General features: G+C 37.1%; 1 protein-coding gene across 1 annotated transcript; it reads right to left on the minus strand.

Moving 5' to 3' along the window:
• Positions 1-9,792: 9,792 nt before the first annotated feature.
• On the minus strand, positions 9,793-20,031 carry LOC122065219 (reactive oxygen species modulator 1). The gene is made up of 3 exons (XM_042629033.1): positions 19,833-20,031; positions 19,422-19,459; positions 9,793-10,159 (listed from the first exon to the last, which is right to left on the minus strand). The coding sequence occupies exons 1-3, from the start codon at positions 19,903-19,905 to the stop codon at positions 10,046-10,048; spliced, it is 225 nt and encodes a 74-aa protein (XP_042484967.1). The 5' UTR covers positions 19,906-20,031; the 3' UTR covers positions 9,793-10,045.
• Between the last annotated feature and the right edge of the window lie 482 nt (positions 20,032-20,513).

Here is a 20,513-nt window from a genome sequence, read left to right on the forward strand (position 1 = left end):
TAATTCATTGTTTCAAGATCTTAAGTGAGAATTCTCACATTCTAACCCCAGTCGTCATGGTTCTTGTAATCATTTTTATGATTTTCAAAGTCCTTCAACTAATCCATCAAAGAATAGTGAAATTAGACTTCATATAGTTAGAGTATTGCTAAAATTCCAGAATTTCTTCCATACAACAGAATCTTGCTCATATCCCTTCTAATTTCTGAAAAAAAATCCTTCTTATTACAAGTTCATATAGGTGAGAATTACTTACCTATTTGTTGATCTTCCTAGCAACACTCTAAGTAAGTGAATTTCTTCTTTGATTTTCCTCTCTTCTCTTCTCCTCTTCTCTTCTTTTCTTCTTCTTCTTCTTCTTTCTTCTTTCTTCCTCTTGTTGTCCAAGTATTGTTATGTGAGAAATGTGGTCGGTGGCTCTTATATGGCCCCACAAACCCAATTATATATATATATACATATATACAAAATTACATAATTAAAACTAATTATTTTTTGAAATTAAATTAATTTTATGATTTTACTAATTAACTCACTTACTCATGTCAACCCTATGGGAATAGGTCCACATGTCCAATTTCCAAAAGTGGGATCCATTTTCAGCCAATTCTGGCCATTCTGTTCACATGACAGGTAGTCAAGCAGGCCTGTCATGTCCAGAACTTTCTAGCTGGTTGAGCTAGACTTGACCCCTGTGGGTCTGTTGTACTCTTTATAACTTCCAGTCCATTTTAAGGGTTAGTAAGCACCTACTGGCCCACTTTGCTTGCTGACTCTTCCAACACTATTGACAGGAGGCACAGGTACATGTTGAATCATCCTTCCCTTCCTGGCATTCCACTGCTACCAGCCAAGCTAGTGTTGGCTTCTCCAATCTACCACTCTTGCTTGTTCATAGTCAATGTAAAGAGGTGAGATTTGGGGTGTTACAGTTAACAGGACAGTGGAGCAATACTTGGGGTGTTTTACAACAAACCAACCGAAGAGTTGGCATAAGTTTTTGTCTTCGGCAGAATATTGGTATAACACCACATATCATACTAGTATTAGCATGTCTCCATTTCAGGCGTCATATGGTAGACCTCCTCCTTCAATTCCTTTTTATCTGGAAGGAACTTCTCTTATAGAAGCTATTGATATGGAGTTAAGTGATAGGGAACAACTACTTCAACATTTGAAAGGCAATTTGTTGAAAACTCAACAAAGAATGAAGATGACTACAGACTTGCATAGAAGGGAGTTGAGTTTTGAGATTAGGGAATGGGTATGGCTTAAACTACAACCATATAGACAACTATTTGTGTCTTCAAGGCCTTTTCAGAAGTTGAGTAAGAGATATTATGGGTCGTTTCAGGTTGTGGAAAAGGTGGGACTTGTAGCTTACAAATTATAGCTACCAAAACATTCCAGAATTCATCATGTTTTTCATATGTCTCAATTAAAGAGATTTAAGGGGCCAAACCCTCCAACGGATGTTCAGCAATTGCCAAATGTCAATGCCACTGATCAACAGGTGATCCTACTGATAGCAATTGTGGGACAGAGACAAATTTGGAACCATGGTAAGTCCGTCCCTCAAGTTCTTGTGCGGTGGGATGGTTTATTATTGGAAGATGCTATTTGGGAAATTTTTCAAGAACTTCAAGCCCTCTACCCACACTTACACCTTGAGAACAAGGTCCTTTTTAATCGGGAAGGGAGTGTTACAACCTCTGAAGTAAATATTGATATCAATCAATAGCAAGTGGAAGAACTAGTTGAACTACAAGTAGAGCAAGTTGAGGTGGCACAGGTTGCTAGAAGAAGAAGGCCACCTGGTTGGCTTCAAGATTATGTTCATTGTCGAAAGGCTATAACTGTAAATTCTTACTAGTTGTTGGGACCACATGTACAGGTGTTAGCTATGCTGAATTGTTGTTATTAGTTGTTGGGACCACATTGTACAGGTGTTAGCCATGACTGATTTCTCTATAACAAAGTAAATGATTATTGTACACTAGAAGTATCTCTTGTAAAGAGGGAATAAACAATGAAGTCATTTGTTCTGTTCTTCATAATTTCTGATTTCTGTCTCTCTCTAGCAGTTGAATACCAGTTCATCTATTTCTCTTAAATTTCAGTTCTAACATCCTCTTAAGATCATTACATAAGAAGGGAACAAGAAAAGGAGGTTTACGCTCCTAGATAAAGAAAAAAAGATTATAGTGAACACCAGAAGAGGCTAAAGCATTCATGGCCTAATTACCCTACCGGTAAGACAAAACTATACAATGGGAATGAGTCTAACTAAAGTAAAAGTTATCCTAAATAATATGTTTAATTTGTTAGATCTTTTTAGGGTTTCACATCCAACCCTAATTGATTCCCATACAGACAACTAGAACATGATATCAAATTAAAATATTAATGATTGATTTGTAGCTTTCACCTTGTATGCTAAAGACAATTGATGCTAGTCACCCCTAATTTTCCTCTCTTGGCTATGGATCTTCTATAGCCCCTTACACCTCCTTAGTTTTCTCACTTTAGTGGTAAAGTGGGGGAAGAGTGAATAATTGCTCTAGGGACACAAAACCCAGTATTTATAATAGTGTCCTGCACCCAAAACCCTAAACCACAATGGCTTGAGCCAACATTTTTCTGAACTTGAGGGTGGACCCAACCGGTTTATGCAACTTGATTCTCACCCATTTAATCAACCCGAATAATTAATTAAGCCCATAAATCTAACAATCTCTCATTTGGGCTACATTAATTATAAGTATGTCTTTTAAATTGGTGTGGCCATAGAATCTTATTAGATTAACCACTCTTACTATGATTCAATTGAAAAATCACTCACATTGAACAACAGCAGAAGCACCTCAATATATGGCACAAAACTTGGTGTCATTACAAACATAAGTATATTTCTCAACATGAATCTATGTGGGATATTAACATGAAAATATTAACATATTATCAAATAACACTGTTGTCATTCCATATAGGTCCTTAACTGTTATATTAATCTTTACTGTAGTAAATCGCCTTTGATCTGGAGTTAATATCTAATTGTGGCTTTCTACCTATAAACTGTGATAAATATTGTCTTCAAATTGTGGCAAAAATATTATCTTTGTACTATGGCAAGTACTACCTTTTAAACTATGACAAAAATATTTCCTATAACTGAAACAATTATTACCTATAAAACATGTTGAAGTAAAACATAAATCAACTAATAAATAGAATAATTGTGCATAATATAAATGCTAAAACATAATTGTAATTGATCAAACTGTGCCCAAAACATACGGGCTAAAGTTTCAAAACATAAACAAGTAGTCAACAAGAAGCAAAGCTCCTACCAACCAAGCATTTTAAAAACTCAATAATACTCATGTTAGAAATATGATCTTTGAACACTCCCACTGAAAAAACCTTGGTAAGAGGCATGCCAATATCTTATCAATGGATAAGAGTTATAACTGAAACTGTATCCTTATCCTTTGGGATAGGGATTCACTAGTCCTCTTATTTTCTTGTATTAACTGTGAAAAGAACACTAAAATTCATAAATTCAATCACCTTTGGGCAAAAGAACTCATAAGTTAATGTCATTTTCTAACATGTGAATATTTATTCATAAACTTTTATGAGATCACTTTTCGAAAAATGTCATCTTTACTGTCAAAAAATACACACTTAAATTAAATGTTCATAAACTTTGATGACATCACCTTTACAAAATGTCACCTTATTGTTAAGGAAGACACAATCGAATTGAATGTACCACTTTGGTGGATTTCACTCAATTCTATCATGTTTTTCCCATTGGAGATATATCACACATGAACATACATTTAAATGTATCACTAGGACATAAAAATCATGCAAGAGTCATAACATAACTACATTCCTATCCTTTTGGCTAAGAATGCATTGGTCCTCTTGCAAATCCACATTTACTGTAAAAAGAACAATAACTTTCAAGATGCCCTCACCTTTGGGCTTAGAAACCTTTAAGTTACTATTATATTCTTTACCTTTAGTGACATCACCTTTGGGTAAATGTCACCTACTTTGCTACCCTTGGAAAAATCATAGAAGAATAAGATGTACTACTTTGGTGGATTCCACTTCACCCTTTCATGGTTATCTAGAAATGTATTATGCAGTCAATCATGTGCAAAAACTTACACCCAGTTTAATTTCAACATATTTATTCATCATAGATTGTTCCAAATATGATATACAAAAAAATGCAATTAATTTTCTACTTACGTCATTCTTGAATGACTTTTCAATATCATGGTAATAATAAACTAATGCATCCATAAACATAAATATATGTGTGAGAACACACACTTGAAGTGTTATTTGTACAACCATTGACAAAAATATGGCATAAAGTTGTTATAGAATTAAAAATTATTACAAAAATATTTTCAGAACAAAATCAAGACAAGAAATAAGACTGAGAATAACTTCAAAGCCGATATGAAACTAAAACAGAACACCACAACTGTTCCAGGACAGTTCTGAAACAAAAATCTAGGTCCTAGAACAATTCTGAAATTAACTTTGATTCTATTCAATTTTATCTTGTATTAAAAGCAATCTAAAATGTTGAATTTTATCCTCCCATTAATCAAACCATCTAAAACATTTTAGAGTATACAATTCCATCATCCCACTGATTCGGCTATTCAAATATTAATCCATAACATCCCAAGTACTTGATAAAGTGACATCATGATGATCAGTGATATTTTATTATTCACAAGGTCTTGGGACTAAGGTTCTAAAACTTAGAAATGGTCATGTGATTGGTCAAGGCCGACACCATTCTGATACCAATCGATACTGACGGTTCTGTTTCCCTTGAACCGTGTTTGAAACTCTAAATTTGAATTGGTTCAAATTTTTAAAAAAGCTATTAGGCATTACTTGAAAACTTCTTATTATCAAATAACATCCTTTTAAAATACTTTTAAAGATAGAAACCCAATTTTATTCCTTCCTTATTAAATCATCAAACAGACTAAGGTTTAAAGAACAAGCCCACAAGAGTTTAATAATAATAATAATAAATAAATAAATAAATAAAAACTCTTGATTTTATGGCTAAAAACAAATATAACAAATTTTCAAAGAAACATGTCATATAAGAAATTATATCATTAAATGTGGCCCGAAACAAAGAATCCAACACAAAAAACGGATTTCAATTAGGCCTTAAAACGGCCCTTAAAATGATATTTAAAGTTGTTTAAATAAAAATCGAAAAAGAACCTGAATCCAACAAGTCTTTAAGTTTTTTTTTTTTTTTAATACTTCCCGGTCAACGTCGAAAAACCGAAGTGGGCCAAAATACGGGTCACTGAGTCGGGTTTTCGTGCTGATTCGACTCTGAACCAATTCAATTATGTCGCCCCAATCTGGTTTAATTCATCTTGGTTTGGTTCTTTGAAATTCGGTTTGGTTTGGCCTGATTTGATTTGTTTTGGTTCAATCCATTCCAATTAACATTATGCCCATGGGCTTGAACCCATTTTACTTAAATAAATATTTGGCCCATTAGTTTTAAGTCAAACAAATCAAAATGAAGCATTCATGGGCTCAGCCCATTAGTTTTAAGGAAAACATATTAGTATGAAACGTCCATGGGCTCAGCCCATTGGTATTTTACAAAATTTTCAACTGAAAAGTTGATAGACTTGGGTCTATCACCATCACCCACGTAGCCCTACGCCTCTTCTCTTTTTCTCTCCAAACCAAAACAACCGCCGCTGCACCTATTTCATATGCTAGAAAAACACAAACAAAAAACGAAGGAATAACACGGCCAAACTTTATGGAAAAGTAAAGAAACTTTATGGTTTTGGGGTTATTGTCATTCTCAGCGACATTGACAAAGGCTCTGGCCGTGAACAATAAAAAAACCATAGCGACAGTCAAGATTTGGATAAAATCCCTTGTGGGGTCGGCAAATTTACAGGTTTCAATGGTTCCATCACCGCTCAGGGTGATCAATATTCACCAGCCTTCGACCTTTGAACCTTTCACCCAAAATCGATGATTTGTTGTTGTTGTTGTTGCTGTTGTAAATTGAAAAGAAGATAAGAGTTTTAAATCGATCAAAATCACACCAAACCAAAACAATCAAGATCAACAATAATAAATTAGTTATTCAATAATTTAATTATCTAATGGTTTGAACAATCAATAAAACATGAAAATTCTACCTATCGATTCTAGCTCTGTATGAGTCACTCTAATACCACTTGTTAGGGATCTATTTAGGATTTCACATCAGACCCTAATTGGTTCTCATACAAACAATTAGAACACGTATCAAATTAAAACATAAATGATTGATTTGTACATTTCACCTAGTATGTTGAATTGGTCACTCCCAATTTTTTCTCTCTTGGCTATGGATCTTCTACAACCCCTTACACCTCTTTGGTTCTCTCACTTTAGTGATAAAGTATAGAAGAGTGAATAATGGTTGTAGTGATCCAAAATCCAGTATTTATAATACTGTACTACACACAAAACCCTAAACCACAATGATTTTAACAAGCATATCCCTGAACTTGAGATTGGACCCTACCATGCAACTTGGTTCTCACTCATTTCATCAACCTAAATAATTAATTAAGCTCATAAATCCAACATAATTTTCTACAAAAAAAAAAAAAAAATTATACGTTTAATTCTCCGTAAGACCTGAATGATCTTTCTATCTAAGATAAGTATGATTAGATGTCAGTCGGCTTTGATAATAATATTGTGGAAACCCTTATAAACTACAATGGCGAGGGCTTGATGCACCGCTAATGCCTCCGCAACAAAAGCAGGAAAAATTTGTACCATCATGCTGAGCAAAGCCTATGAGGAACACCTCCATCATAATCTCGAAATATACCTCCAATACCTGAGGGTCCTAGACCTCCCAGAGTTAGCACCATCCATGTTGTTTTATATAGCACTATAGCGGGTGGAACCCATGAAGTGAAAATAGTTTGGACCTATCATAAAAACTGAATTTCAACAATTTTTCAAAGTTCATACATTTCTATGAGGCGACATCCATAGTCTACCAAATGAGGATTTTTTTTTTTTTTAATGAAGAAATCAAATAATGAATAAAATTGTTTCTACATCTATTTAGAGAGGGTGATATGTTGTTTTCTGTTCATAGATACTGATACAGCCAAATTGATCTCTCGGTGGGGAAAGGACACGTGTCGCCCCTGAGACACGTGTCGTCCACCAGATAAGGATTCCAAGGACTCAATCATGCTCAATCACGTCGTTTGCATGAGGGGAATATTCCCCACAAGAAGGACGACCGTATGGGAGAAGGACAGAGGAAAAGACAAGAAAAAACCCTAGGCCCGAAGAACCATATAAGGGGGCCAGCAGGAAGGAAGAAGGTAAGCATTCATACCCTCACCATTACTCCCTTACTGAAAAATTGTGCGGCCGACCCTAACATGAGCATCAGAAGACTAACCCCGGACAAAGCTCCGGGCCTCCGCCGTCTGTGCTTATGCAGGACCAACTCGCGGGGTTTTTTGGCAGCAACAGATACATAAGCCAAATGTGCTAAAAACAAGACCACTTCGTTGGTAGGCTTAAGAAAAAACGTGATTACTGATACGAGATCATAAATGTCGACAAAATAAGAACTGACGCTCTAAGACCACGAAATAGTACTTTTATCCAAAATAAGATGACTTAACTCCTCTGAATTGCTCCAAACTCAATGAGAAAACATGTCAATGTACTGGTTCTACCATTCGTATCCCTCCCTTATATCTGAAATTGGTAAAAAAAATAAAGATTTTGTTGATAGCTTAACTCACTGGGGTTTTTTTAATACTTATAGTACAGTTGAAGCAGGTTGGATGTTCTTATTTATCCACAACCGACCGTTCATTTGTGTTGGTATTGGTTCAGGATACAAGGTACCAGGGTGAAGTGAAAATCAAAGCCGTAGGTCAAGAGACCTTAGTGGTAGTACAAAATAAGTATGAATGTCAATGACAACTGGTTTTACAGGTTTGGCGTGTCTTTTGCCAAAGACACTGGTGTGCAAGGATTAAAGTATCGGTATTGGTCGCTGTATCGGTCGACTAAAATTAAGATACGTATCGGAGGGTATCGCATCATATCGGAGATACGCTAAAGATACGCACATAAATGGATATGAAATACATTTTTAAACATTTTTGCATAAAAAATTTGTTAAAAAAAAACTATTGATAACATATATTATGCATAAACACTAAATTGAGGGTATCGCACTAAGAATTCAAGGTTTGTAGTCCCATAAATATAAAATCCTTATTCACAACCTTGATTTCCACTTTAGTTAGAGAGAAATATGGCTGATAACAACTTTGGAACAAAAACCCCTCAAAAAATTATGTTTTCTGAAAAAATACCCATCTTGGTCATTATATGACTGTAGCGCACTATATCGGTATATATCGATACGTACTGATACTCACCGATACGTACTAATCGATACGTACCGATACTCACCGATACGTACTGATCGATACATACCAATATGTATTGATACTCATCTATACGTACCGATCGATACATACAAATACTCACCGATACTTATCGATACATACCGAAACGTATATTTCACCTCGATTTTATATTTTCCATAGAATATCAGTACGTATCGATAGTGTATTGATGCATATCGGTATGTACCGTAGGATATATATCAATACGAAAGGATTTTAAAAATTTCATGTATCGTATCAGTGTGTATCGTATCGGTCAACTAAATTCAAGATACGTATCGGAGGTTATCGTATCGATATCGAAGATACTTTAAACCATGCTGGTGTGGCATGATGCGGCACGGTCTCGAAGATCTTTTAAATTACTTCTCGACATTTCTATATTATGCAATAATCTTACATATTTTAAAGTTAAGGAAACCACGGTGTCACGATTTTGATAGGTTCTTAGCATGTTGTGCTATGGTTAACAACTTGAACACTGTGATAATCAAGGATTAAAATATAGACATCGATTACTATATTAGTTAAATGAATTTAAGATATGTATCGAAAAGTATCATATCGTATTGAAGATACACTAAGATATGTTAAAGATTAAGGATTAAAGTCATCGATATCAATCACCATATCGATTGACTAAATTTAAGATACGTATCAAAGGATATCATATCAACATCAGAGATACTTTAAACCATGGTGTTAAGTGATGAGATAGATGAACCTGCTTCAAAATAAAAAGAAGAAGAAGCAGCCACAGCCAGATATTTAGGGCCATTTTGAGAAGCTAGGTTTTACCATACATAGCAAATGCGAAAGGAAACACAAGACGGAAGTGACAACTGACTGACTGACTAAGGATTTAGTTATCAATATCAATATTGGTCTCGGCCAATACAAATATGATAGTAAGGATCTATACATATCAGTCACTTTTGCCTTCATTTTTTCCAAAAAAAAAACATATTTTTTACTGTTTAAACCCTGAAATGATACAGACAACTGATCCAGATCGATCAAGTATCGGTATTGGTCTCAATACAGCTGATACAATACCGATACTTGAAACCATGCTAATGACTAGATCAATTATATTATTGCTTGTTAAAAGTTTTCTTGCAATCCATAAATTGCCAGTGAGGCAGGAAGTGCGATCACTTAAGACCATCAATATATACAGAGTACGAACTCTCTCATCCAGGCTTAATGAATATTGGCCGAAGTCACCACCTTTACCAATCAAAGAAACTGCATCTGAGCTCAAAAGGCAAACTAGTTGAAAGTATTGAATTCAAAACATTCAAAGAAGCCATACACATGCCCGGTAACAATCCAACCAAATACAAACTTCAGAATTCTGAGAAAGCTGAAGAGATCAGTAAAATTCATCGTAAATAAAAGATTATATTCCATGACAAAAAACCATCCTCCAATGAAGGATCTATGCTACAGGTCTTGTGAAAGGCTATTCTCCACAAAGACGACAATCTTCTTGACACAAAAGGATCTCAGTAAGACTTCCCGCAATGTATCAAACTCCCAGCTCCCAAGAAAAGACCAAAAATGGCTGCACTGCCGAGTGTTGTTTGCCCAACATACCTAATTTTCATAAGTCCAGGGACCTGCATGATTCCAGTAACTTAGAATTGGCCAATTGTGGGCCAGGGCATATTACTGAAGCATATTACTCATGTGACATTTAACTATAATGGCACTTGTGTTCACTATTTATCTGTTCTGATACTTTATGCAAGCTCTATAAGAGTTCCTCCTCCCCCCAACTCAGTGGAGAAATAAGTTTAAGATCCATCAGGTTGAATGTAAAATGTTGTAAAGTTAGAACAAAAACAAGATGGAAACTTTCCTAATCATTACCAGCAATAACTCTAAAAACAGAGGAAGTAGAGGCATATTATGAGTTCATTTCCATCATCCATCAATACGTCTACTTGAGACATATTATGGATCCATACCATCCATTTCCATCATCTATCTATATGTCTACTTACGGATGGTCCAAACTTTTTGGTTTTGCATGATTTAGGTGCCATTTGGAATAGTTACCGGGTAATAGGGAATTAGAAAGGAGTTGAGCATCTAATTTACCAAAGCCATGTGCACTGTACAACGGATCAGGTCAAGGGCCGGTGATACCAATATTGCTCAGCCAATACCTAAGGATAATTGCCAAATATTGGCGAGTCTCACTCAGATGTAAGCTGCATCAGATAGTTTGGGACTGGTAATATCGATATAGCTCAGATGATGAACATGATCTGATGCTGATTATTAAAACTTTGACGTAAGCCAACATAAAGACAAAGGGAAGGAGATCTCAAACTCTGTTAAGCTTGTCATTTGCTTGTCTTTAAGATAAAGTTTAGTTGTTAGCTCTTTATCTGCTCCAGTGGTCGTTGCCCTTGAGTAGTGTTAGTTATTGCTACTTCCTCACCTAGTTTGCCATCAATTGACATATTACTTCAATTCACACCAGATAAGAGGTTATGCAAAAGGTGGTGCCGCTCAATCATTGCTGGATCATAGGACAATAGTTCTTCCAGTTGATTGATGGGTTAAAAAGTTCTGGTTTGAATTTCTCTGGGTTATTGTGTGGATGTAAAGCCAAATTTATAGGCTGGTTTGAGTAATCTACTGTTGGATTATTACTTTGGGAATCTACATAAATCTATTCGATATATAGATAATTAAGTTCCTATGGATTTCAATTGAAAATTCTCTCATTTGCTATTCTTTGGACCAGTTAGAGCCCCATACAGTCAGTTCTAGACAGGCTACACCTTTGTTATGTGCAGACTTGATCTATTTTAAGTAGGTCCACTATCAGTAAGTATTCTCCAATAAGGTCCTGCATCACTTTATTATTTGTTGTTCCTTGTTTTTCCGAGATTTCTTGTTATTCTCTTCCATTACCACTTACTTTCATCTGTTCTAATTCTTAATCACAAACTATACTATGATTCCTATCTCATGGTTGTCAACCAGTGTGTGCTTCTTAGACGATGACAAAAGATTCCGGATTTAAGCCAGCACACCTTCAGAGAAAATCAAGTTTACCCAAGCGGGACAACCTATGTATCCTAAAGTTCAATCCTTTTCAGTTCCACAAGAGAATTCCAACCCCTAACCCAAGCTATCCAAAATCATGATCTCCTATAGATTTTCCTCACCTGAAGGCCATTTCCAACCTCGTTATCCTTTTCACATTTTTTTTTTTTTGGGGGTGGGGGGAGGGGGGGTCTGACAAAACTAATACCCTTAAATGAACCCAAAACCTTACTTTGGTAGTCTCCAGACTACAAACATACTTACCCCATTGCCTGTCTTATATCCCCAGCCTCTACAACAACAACAATCTCAGCCCTACCTCAATTTAATGGGGTAAGCTACAAGGATCAATACAAAACAAAATAGGAAAAAAGTTACTAACAAAAGAGATGCAAAGATGAGAGATGAGAGATGAGAGATGAGAGTAAGAGGACAAAGGTACAACCCAACAAGTAAAGGGAATCATAGCTACATGGGGTCGGCTACATGGATCCTTCCCTCCAATAGGCTCTATCCATGGTCATACTTGGGACAAAACCGAGACTATGCATGTCATTCCTCACCATTTCGTCTATGGTCATTTTAGGCCTACCCCTAACTCTTTTAGCTCCTTCAATCTGAATCAGATCACTCCTTACTGGGGCGTCTTAGGCCTCCTTTGAACATGGCCATACCACCACAAACGACATTCACAGAGCTTGTCGTTGATCAGTGCAACTCCCAAAATCAGCTCTAATATAAATTTCAAAAATGAGTGCAGCATTTAAAGGAATTAGAGGCTGGGAATTATTGAAATTTATAACAAATATTTCTCCTTGCTGACTTGATATCGATGGGACACCTAAAACAAGCATTTGATACATTGTCCTATCTAACTTTCTAGGGTTCTGTAATCCAGTGCATCATTTCAAGCCCATTCTCATATTCTGCGGATGTAGAGGAGTATCTTGAAACAACCAAAGAACGAACAAAAACAGATTTAGAGGAATTAAGGATAGAGTATACAGTTACTCTCTTATGCTGGAAGAATTTAGGGTTGCTTGAATCGGATTAAAAATCAAAAAATCAAAAACAAAAAACAAAATAGTAGGGACAGTTAGTTACCCTAGAGTCTCTAGAATCGATGGACAAGAATAGGATTTGAAGGAGGGTTAAGGAATAAATATGCTTATTGGAGAAATTAGGCATTCCAGTTGAGCAAAGATGGCTTTCTTTATGGTAATATCTAGACGGAGCACATGCAAGGCACATGAGGATTATGTCAATAAAGTTGCTAGATAAATCTGTTCTCAATCAATCTTTTGGTCTCAAAGGTATTGCTTTTGTTAGAATTGGTTCAGAGAAACTAAAAGTGATGCAAACAACAACTGCACTTGCTTGATTGGACCAGCAAGACTGGCTTTGAAAGCCAAGAGCCAAGAAGAACCGGTCCAGCCCAGGGTTTTGGTACAACAAGGGTTGGAAGTAATAAGTAGTATTTTATTTTGTCTTTTATTTCACATAGTAGGAGCATTGGAGTTAGAGTTGGTATAGAGATTGTTTCTTTTTATGATTTGCTTCCTAGTTTAGGTTAGCTTCTATTTCAGTTAAGTTTCTAATTTTTTGTCTTTATTTTTTCTATGTATTGGCCGTAACTGATTAGTTACAGTGATTTGATTTCTGAATTAGAATTGGTTGGATTTGTGCTCTGTGTGAGTTTGTTATTCCCTTCCTCCCCACCTGCTACTCTGATCTTCCTCTTCTTTCGTAAGGTCTCTCCATCAACTTGGTAGTAGAGCCAAAGGATCCAATTCCTTCATCCACTCAACCTTCCTCCTCCTTCCCTTCCCATCCCTATCTCCTCCATTACTTTCTGCCAGAAAACAGCAGCTGTGGCCGAAAAAAAAAAAAAAGACCTGCTGAAACCCCCAACCCACACTTGTGAATTTTGATCAGAACGTCCCCTCGTCCTAGGGTTTCAATAGCAGCAACCAAAATACCAAAAAAAGAAGCAGCAGAATAAAGAAGACAGGAAGAGAGAGAGAGAGAGAGAGAGAAATAGAGAACCAAACCAAAAGATTACATACCTGTTTTCTTCCATCGCTGGATCTGTTCCAGAGGTAGAAGCTGAGTGGCTCTTCTCTCTGATTCACCGCCGGTAGGAGACGTGTCCCCCTTCTGCCTCGCATCATTGCTCTCCCTTCGCAAGACAAAGTAGACTCCACATATGAAACCACCTCTGCAGTTTTCTGGTTTTGGAGACTTCTTTCGTTGAAGACAATTTTGTCGGTATTCAAAACCCATCCCTGAGAATTCCTTTTCTCTTTTCTTCCTTTAACTTTCTTGATTTTCCATTATTGCCCCTTCCTTGCCATCTTATTCTTAGCTGTCCTACTTTTTCCTACTTCCAAATATACCCCTGCCCCATATGTGATATATTGTTGGTTTATAGTTGAGCTTCAACTATTACGGTTTTACCACCCTATTTGGAATTTCAACTTAATAACCATTTTGTCAATGTTCTTTAAACTTCCATTTATTTACTATTTCACCATCATATTTGAGTGTAATCTTTCTTATCTCCACCATGGTAGCCAATAGTGAAGTTTTCCAATAGCTGAACTCCTATAAGGGAGAAACTGATGCAAAAATTGATGTCCTCACTACCGCTGTCACTTCCCTTCAGACAAGAATGGAATCTATGCAAGTTTCTATTGATTGATTGGTGATTGTAGATAGGGGAAAGAGTCACATTCAATCCAAAGATTCTTCTTACATCACCCCACAGGATCCGTTAACCCCACCGCCGCCTCCACCACCATATGGAACTGGTCGACATGATGGTTATAGAGCGAAAAGAGCAACAAGACTGGATGTTCTTGATTCTTATGGAGATACCAATCCAAAACTGTACCTTGACTAGATTCACAGCTCGAAGACATTCTTCAGTTGGTACGGTTGACCGAGGCTAGAAAGGTCTTATTTGCAAAGGCTAAACTGAAAGGCACGGCTCAAGTCTGGTGGGTCAAGCAACAACAATAAAACTGAACCTGAGGCATTGGGTTAGTGACTACTTGGGCTGAAATGCATGAAGTCATGAATCGGAGATTTTTTCCTCCTGATCACAAGCAATACATGCATCTCACGTTTGTATAGCTGGAACAGGAAAATCTTATCGTTGAAGAGTATGCTGCTAGATTTTATTATTTTGCCACTCCATCTGATTTTGAGTGGGATGAAGTAGTATTAGTGGCACAATTCTACAATGGTTTGCACCCTCAAATTAGTGCTACCCTTGCACCCAGTCGACTACCTACCATGGAAAGTGTTATATAGGTAACATATCAAGTGGAAAAAAGTCTGAAACATCCATACAATCGGAGAACTTTTACAAATACTTTTCTTTGATGTACTGGTTCCGTTCACCAACAGCCTCCTACCCAGGAAAAGTCATTCAACATCCCACAGTGTAATGCTTCATCTATGGCATCTTCATGACCTGCCGACTGTATTCTCCACCTCAACGTGATTCAGACATGTCATCCTCACAGCCTAATCGTCCATACTCTCAACCACTAGTTTCCTTTTATGGTTTGTTTCCCAGTTAGACTAGTTTCTATTTCAGTTTTATGTCTTTATTTTCCCTATATAATGTCTGTAGTCAACATACAATGGTAGAAGATTTGAATAGTTTAATGGAGAATTTGTTTTGTGCTCTATGAAAGTGTGTATTTCCCTTCCATTCTCCCTGCTACTCTGAGCTTCCCCTTCTTCTTAGATGTCAACCATCAACTTGGTATCTCAAACATGTCATTCTTTCCCCTTCCATCTCTCATCTTCCCTCCCCAATCTTCTCTTTGCTTCTGCAGAGAAGCCTAAGATAAAAAATAAAAAGATCCAAAACCCACTTCGGTAAACCCCTTTGATGTAGATCCATACTTTGGGCTAGGCTATCACAGGAGGAAGCCCAGCCCAAGAAGCCCCAATCACCCCACTTAAGTGTAGGTTTTGGTGATATTAAAAAAGGGTCCATTGGGCCCATCGACTTTCACTTAAGTACTTAAGTTCTTATTTAATTTAATAACGCCCAATGGGCCCATAGATTGTAATCAGCCCATTAGAGGCTCTTAGTAGATGACTAGTAGTTACCTACTCCATGTTGGGGTTCTAGTCTAGTCCTATTTGGAGTCCAACTCCTATTATGTAATGTCTAATTCAACTTGGAGTCTAACTCCTAATTATGTATGACTGCTAATCTACCCTCTATATATAGAGTAGCTTATGTACTCTTATTTCTCATATTTGAATAAAGAAAATTGCAGTCAATTGCTTAGAATAGTCGGGATAGTTGTGGGTGAGAAGCCCAGACCAAGTTAGTCACCCATCCCCCACATTCCCTTGCCTCCTCTTTATTTTCTGTGAATTTACTTGCTGTCAGTCTACTGTTATTGGAGAAACCAGATCAGAACTCAGATCTGTTACAGTCCCTTAAACCCAGAATCGATCAGCATTATCCCCTTCCCTATTGAAGACCAATCAATCTTCAATTCTGCCCTATCTTGGGTCTGATTCTGCAGGCCATTGTGAGGACTGGTTCTACTCCCCAAAAGGGCCATTCGATCCTCTCCTGAAGTCCATCCGAAGCTACTGGTTGTTGTCCATGAAGTTCTTGGGCTGTTTTCTCTCTCCTAGGTCAGATTTCAAGAAAGGACATATCTCATAAACCAGCCGTCGGAACCTTATCAGCTTTGGGGTTTTTGTACCCTTGGTGGGCCCTACCTGCAACCAGAAGTACAGCTCAAACAGAGCTCTCCAAGTCCAGCTGCAAGTCTCTCTCTTGGATCCTGCACAGATCACTTTCTCTCTCCTCTGGTTTGATTTCTTTTTCTGGTTTGTGGGAGTTGACTTGCTTGTACTTTGCGGGGTTATTTCTGGTTTATGTTCTCTTGCTCTTCTAGTTTATTTCTGGTCATTCTAAAGTTAGTTTTAAAGTCTTGAGTTGTCTTGTTTGGGGTTATAATCTGTTGGGGATAGTTCACTTGTAACCTACTTCTACATTACCCTTTCCCGTAGTAACCCTACCACCCCTTTTTCTTTCCCTTTCTCCTTCGACCGAACCCTCTTCTTAGGTTCCAGTGACAAAAAAAAAAAAAAAAGTGATGAGAAGAAGCAAAGAGACCGAGAGCCATCAAAAGAAAAGGGAAAAAAACATAAATGAAGAGAGAGAGAGAGAGAGAGAGAGAGAGAAAAAGAGAGATGAAAGAGACGAAGCAAAGAGAGCGACTGAGCGAGCGACAGAGAAATGGATACATACCTGATTTCTAGTTTTCTGCCCTCCCACGAATCTCTCGTTTGTCTTGCCGCAATTCGAATATCTCCTTCCTAGAGTACCAGACGTCGCGAGCTGCAGATTTTTTTTCCAAAGTTGAATTCGAACTCCAAGTCCCTGGATTTCCACCGCTGTTCTCTTCGCTAGAAGGAAGAAGACCTCACAGTCAAAATACTTTTTGGTGGAAGACAATCAATTCTTGAGTTTCCAGTATTACTCCCACTCCCTTACATCATAGCTAGTTTTAAGTCTTAAATTTTTTTTCCATAATTAACCCTCCTCTCTCCTCTTATCACTAGCTTGACCTTTTTTCACATCTCTTCCCTTAAACTCTGAGTTCATCTCAGGGTTTTGGGATTATTCCATAATCCTACCGGCCCTCCATCTTAGAGATGATAATTGCACTAACGTTGTCTCTGACAACGCTTTCTACAAATTGGGATTGAAGACAGAGCCACATCCAAATCCTTACAAGGTTACTTGTATGAACAACACTAATCTCAATATCACAGATAAGTGTTTAGTCACATATTCTATTGGTGGATTTAAGGATACAATCCAATATGATATCCTCCCTCTGAAGGTGTGCCATATCCTTCTTAGTCAACCATGGTTGTTTGACAAGAAAGTCATTGTGGTTATACCAACACCTATGCATTCAAGCACGAGAACAAGACTATGAAGATTCATCCTACCAAAGATCTCCCTGAAATTAAGCTCAAGAAGATGGTGGGATCGTTCCTCATTCAGCGTATTCCTTCAGATGGTCTCGGTCATTTTCCTAACTCGACAAAGTCGAGTTCTTTTCAGAGGAGCAGAGTTGATGCAGACACTGTTCCAATTGCCTGGTTGAACCAACATGATCGGCTTTGGAAGCAAAGAGCCAAGAAGCACCGATTCAGCCCAGGGTTTAGGTCCGACAAGGGTTGGAAGTAATTAGTAGTAGTTTATTTTGTGTAATATATTTCACATAGTAGGAACGTCAGAGTTAGAGTCGGTATAGAGCTTGTTTCCATTTATTATTTGCTTCCTAATTTAGGTTAGCTGTTATTTCAGTTGATTTTCTAAGTTTACATCTTTATTTTCCCTATTATATATTGGCTGTAACTGATGGACTAGTTAGACTGATCTGATTTTTGAATGAGAATTTGTTAGATTTGTGCTCTATGCAAGTGTGTGAATCCCTTCCTCCCCCCTCTACTCTGATCTTACCCTTCTTTCCTAGGGGCCCTCCATCAAGAACATCAGCTGATCTATTGGAATTTCTAAGGATAACAAGAATGTTGTCTCAGAAATGGTCTTGAATTGCTTATGGTCAGTGCATCAATTCAGCTACAAAAGTGAATGGGATATGAAGATTATCGACAACGAAAAACTTCGGGGTTTCTGTCCCTTTCATGTTTATTCCATGAGATGGAGGCAGAAATCCAAACCTCACAGCAATAGAAAAACGATAAGGGAGAAAAGGGTGAAAAAAAAAATGCAAAGACAAAAAGCAAGGTTCCGTACTCTTAAGAGTGGTTGGGGAGGGGGAAAAAAGGAGGGGGGAAGAAGGGGGAGCTTGAAATTGGGAAAGGCTGGAGAAAAAAGAGATAAATAGAGAAGAGGTAATGAGGAAAACCCAGCTGCAGAGAACAAAATGCATACATAGGTTTGCAAATGGCAGAAAAAGGCAAGGGAAAAAATCTAGAGGAAGAGAAGAGGGGAAGGAGAAGTAAAGAAAAAGAGGGAAAAAACTGGAGTTGTAAACTTTACAGTGAGAGGGAAATAGACAAAGGGGAAGGTAACCAATCTGAAAAAGCGGTGGTGGTGTAGAAAATGAAGGAGAATAGTTGAGGGTTCAAGTATACTGCAAGTTCACTAATTTTGAACTACCAGCACAATAGAGGGTTGAAATTCAAATGAAATACAGAAGATATCACAAGCTAGGGAAAAATGCATTCTATTACACCTTTTTTGAATGGTACGGTCACAAATATATATATATATATAATGGATTCATTTAGTGCCTAAAAAATGTGTTTGTCCTTAAGAAATGCAACTCAACCAAATATCTGGAAATTAGTCAGTCAAGATGGCCTAAACACAATCTTCCTATCACATAAAACCATGGTAAATTATGATGGTTGTTCCACTTACCCAAGTGCCACAGAGGAACTGATTTTGCTTTTTTATTGGGATATGTAATTCTTTGAGTACTTTCTGAATTCTTACCATCATATCTGGGCTATCTACGAGCCAATTGAATATCCCTGAGTTCAAGTTATCCACGACAACAAAACCATTTGATTTTGTGTGATATCCATCTATGGCTCCTCATATTGAATACTGATAATATTAAAAAAATAAATAAATAAATAAAATTAAAGGAAATCATGGTACAACTAAGAGCAACGGGTATAAATCCAATATAAAGAAGAAATGTTAGCCAAGTCAATCAGCCAATAAAAGCATCAAACATCGCACAGAGAACAGAGATAATGAAGACATCATAAAAATAGAACCCATACCTTATACCTGATAGCCTCATAAGTCCCATAAACAGCACCTGAACAAGAAGCACCGTAATCAGATAACCAATAACCCAAGAAACACCACTAAGTTCTCACTTATAGTCAACCAAAAGGGAGGACTACATTACATTCACATGATCAACAAAAAGCAATAATACTATCGTAAACAATAACCTTAAAAAAAAAAAAAAAAAAAAAAAAAAAAGAACCAGCACGGAACCACAATTGGTCTACATACCAATGAACAACCCTAAGGATCATATAATTAGATCGATTTGTTGAAAATCTTATTTCCCTTCAAACTCTAAAAACCCCAGAAGCACCAAATCCCAAACCAAGATGAGAGCACGCACGACGCACAAGTAACAACGGAACTAGGATTAGGGTTTTAAAGAGAGAGAAAGTTACCAACAGCGCCACCAACAGCACCACCGACAGCCACGCCTGTTGTGACGCGAGCAAGGCAGCTGTCCCTCGCCATGGCTTCTTTCTTTCTCTATATCTGTAGTCTGATTTATTTCTCTAGTTGTGTTCTTTCTTTGAACCCTCTGCAGTCTGCCTTCTTCTACTGAAATTTTTGTTACTCACTCTCTCACTTTTTTTTTTTTTTTTTTTTTTTTTGTTTTTTTTTTTTAATAACCCATATTTTATCCTAATATTATTATGGGAAAAAGAGGCTTATGCTAGCACTCTCATATGTCTCTCTCTCCTCACCTTATGAAAAAACATCATTATCTTCTTTTTTGTAGAGGAGAAAAATAAATACAAGGAGCATTGGTGTAGGCCGTGCTCCCAGACAAAGAATTACTTCATATTTTTATATCTTTAGAAAAGAATGTTCCTTGGAGACCAATGAGAGGGTGCACGTCAACATAAATAGGGAGTGGGTTTTTTGGGTTTCAAAGGGATGGGAGCATCATTTTGCCACCCTCTGTATTTGGGTGCAATGGGTGCATAACCAGAGAGTGTTCATTTCCCCTTACATACTATCATGCTTCAATTCTTTTGGGTGCAAAGATATTATCATACTTCATGCTATTATATTGGGAAGTGGTTCTCCGCCAGAGAGCACAATGTACACTGATGCTC

Source organism: Macadamia integrifolia, unplaced genomic scaffold (genome assembly GCF_013358625.1).
Source record: "Macadamia integrifolia cultivar HAES 741 unplaced genomic scaffold, SCU_Mint_v3 scaffold1928, whole genome shotgun sequence".
Lineage (NCBI taxonomy): Eukaryota > Viridiplantae > Streptophyta > Magnoliopsida > Proteales > Proteaceae > Macadamia > Macadamia integrifolia.

What these genes read in the sequence shown, in the direction of transcription:
- LOC122065219 (XM_042629033.1), bottom strand. Translation starts at nt 19,905, where the DNA reads ATGGCGAGGGACAGCTGCCTTGCTCGCGTCACAACAGGCGTGGCTGTC. An exon ending in TGCTGTTGGTGGCGCTGTTG is followed by an intron (nt 19,460 to 19,832) that starts GTAACTTTCTCT and finishes CTTCTTGTTCAG; the next exon opens with GTGCTGTTTATGGGACTTAT. An exon ending in ATGAGGCTATCAGGTATAAG is followed by an intron (nt 10,160 to 19,421) that starts GTATGGGTTCTA and finishes GGAATCATGCAG; the next exon opens with GTCCCTGGACTTATGAAAAT.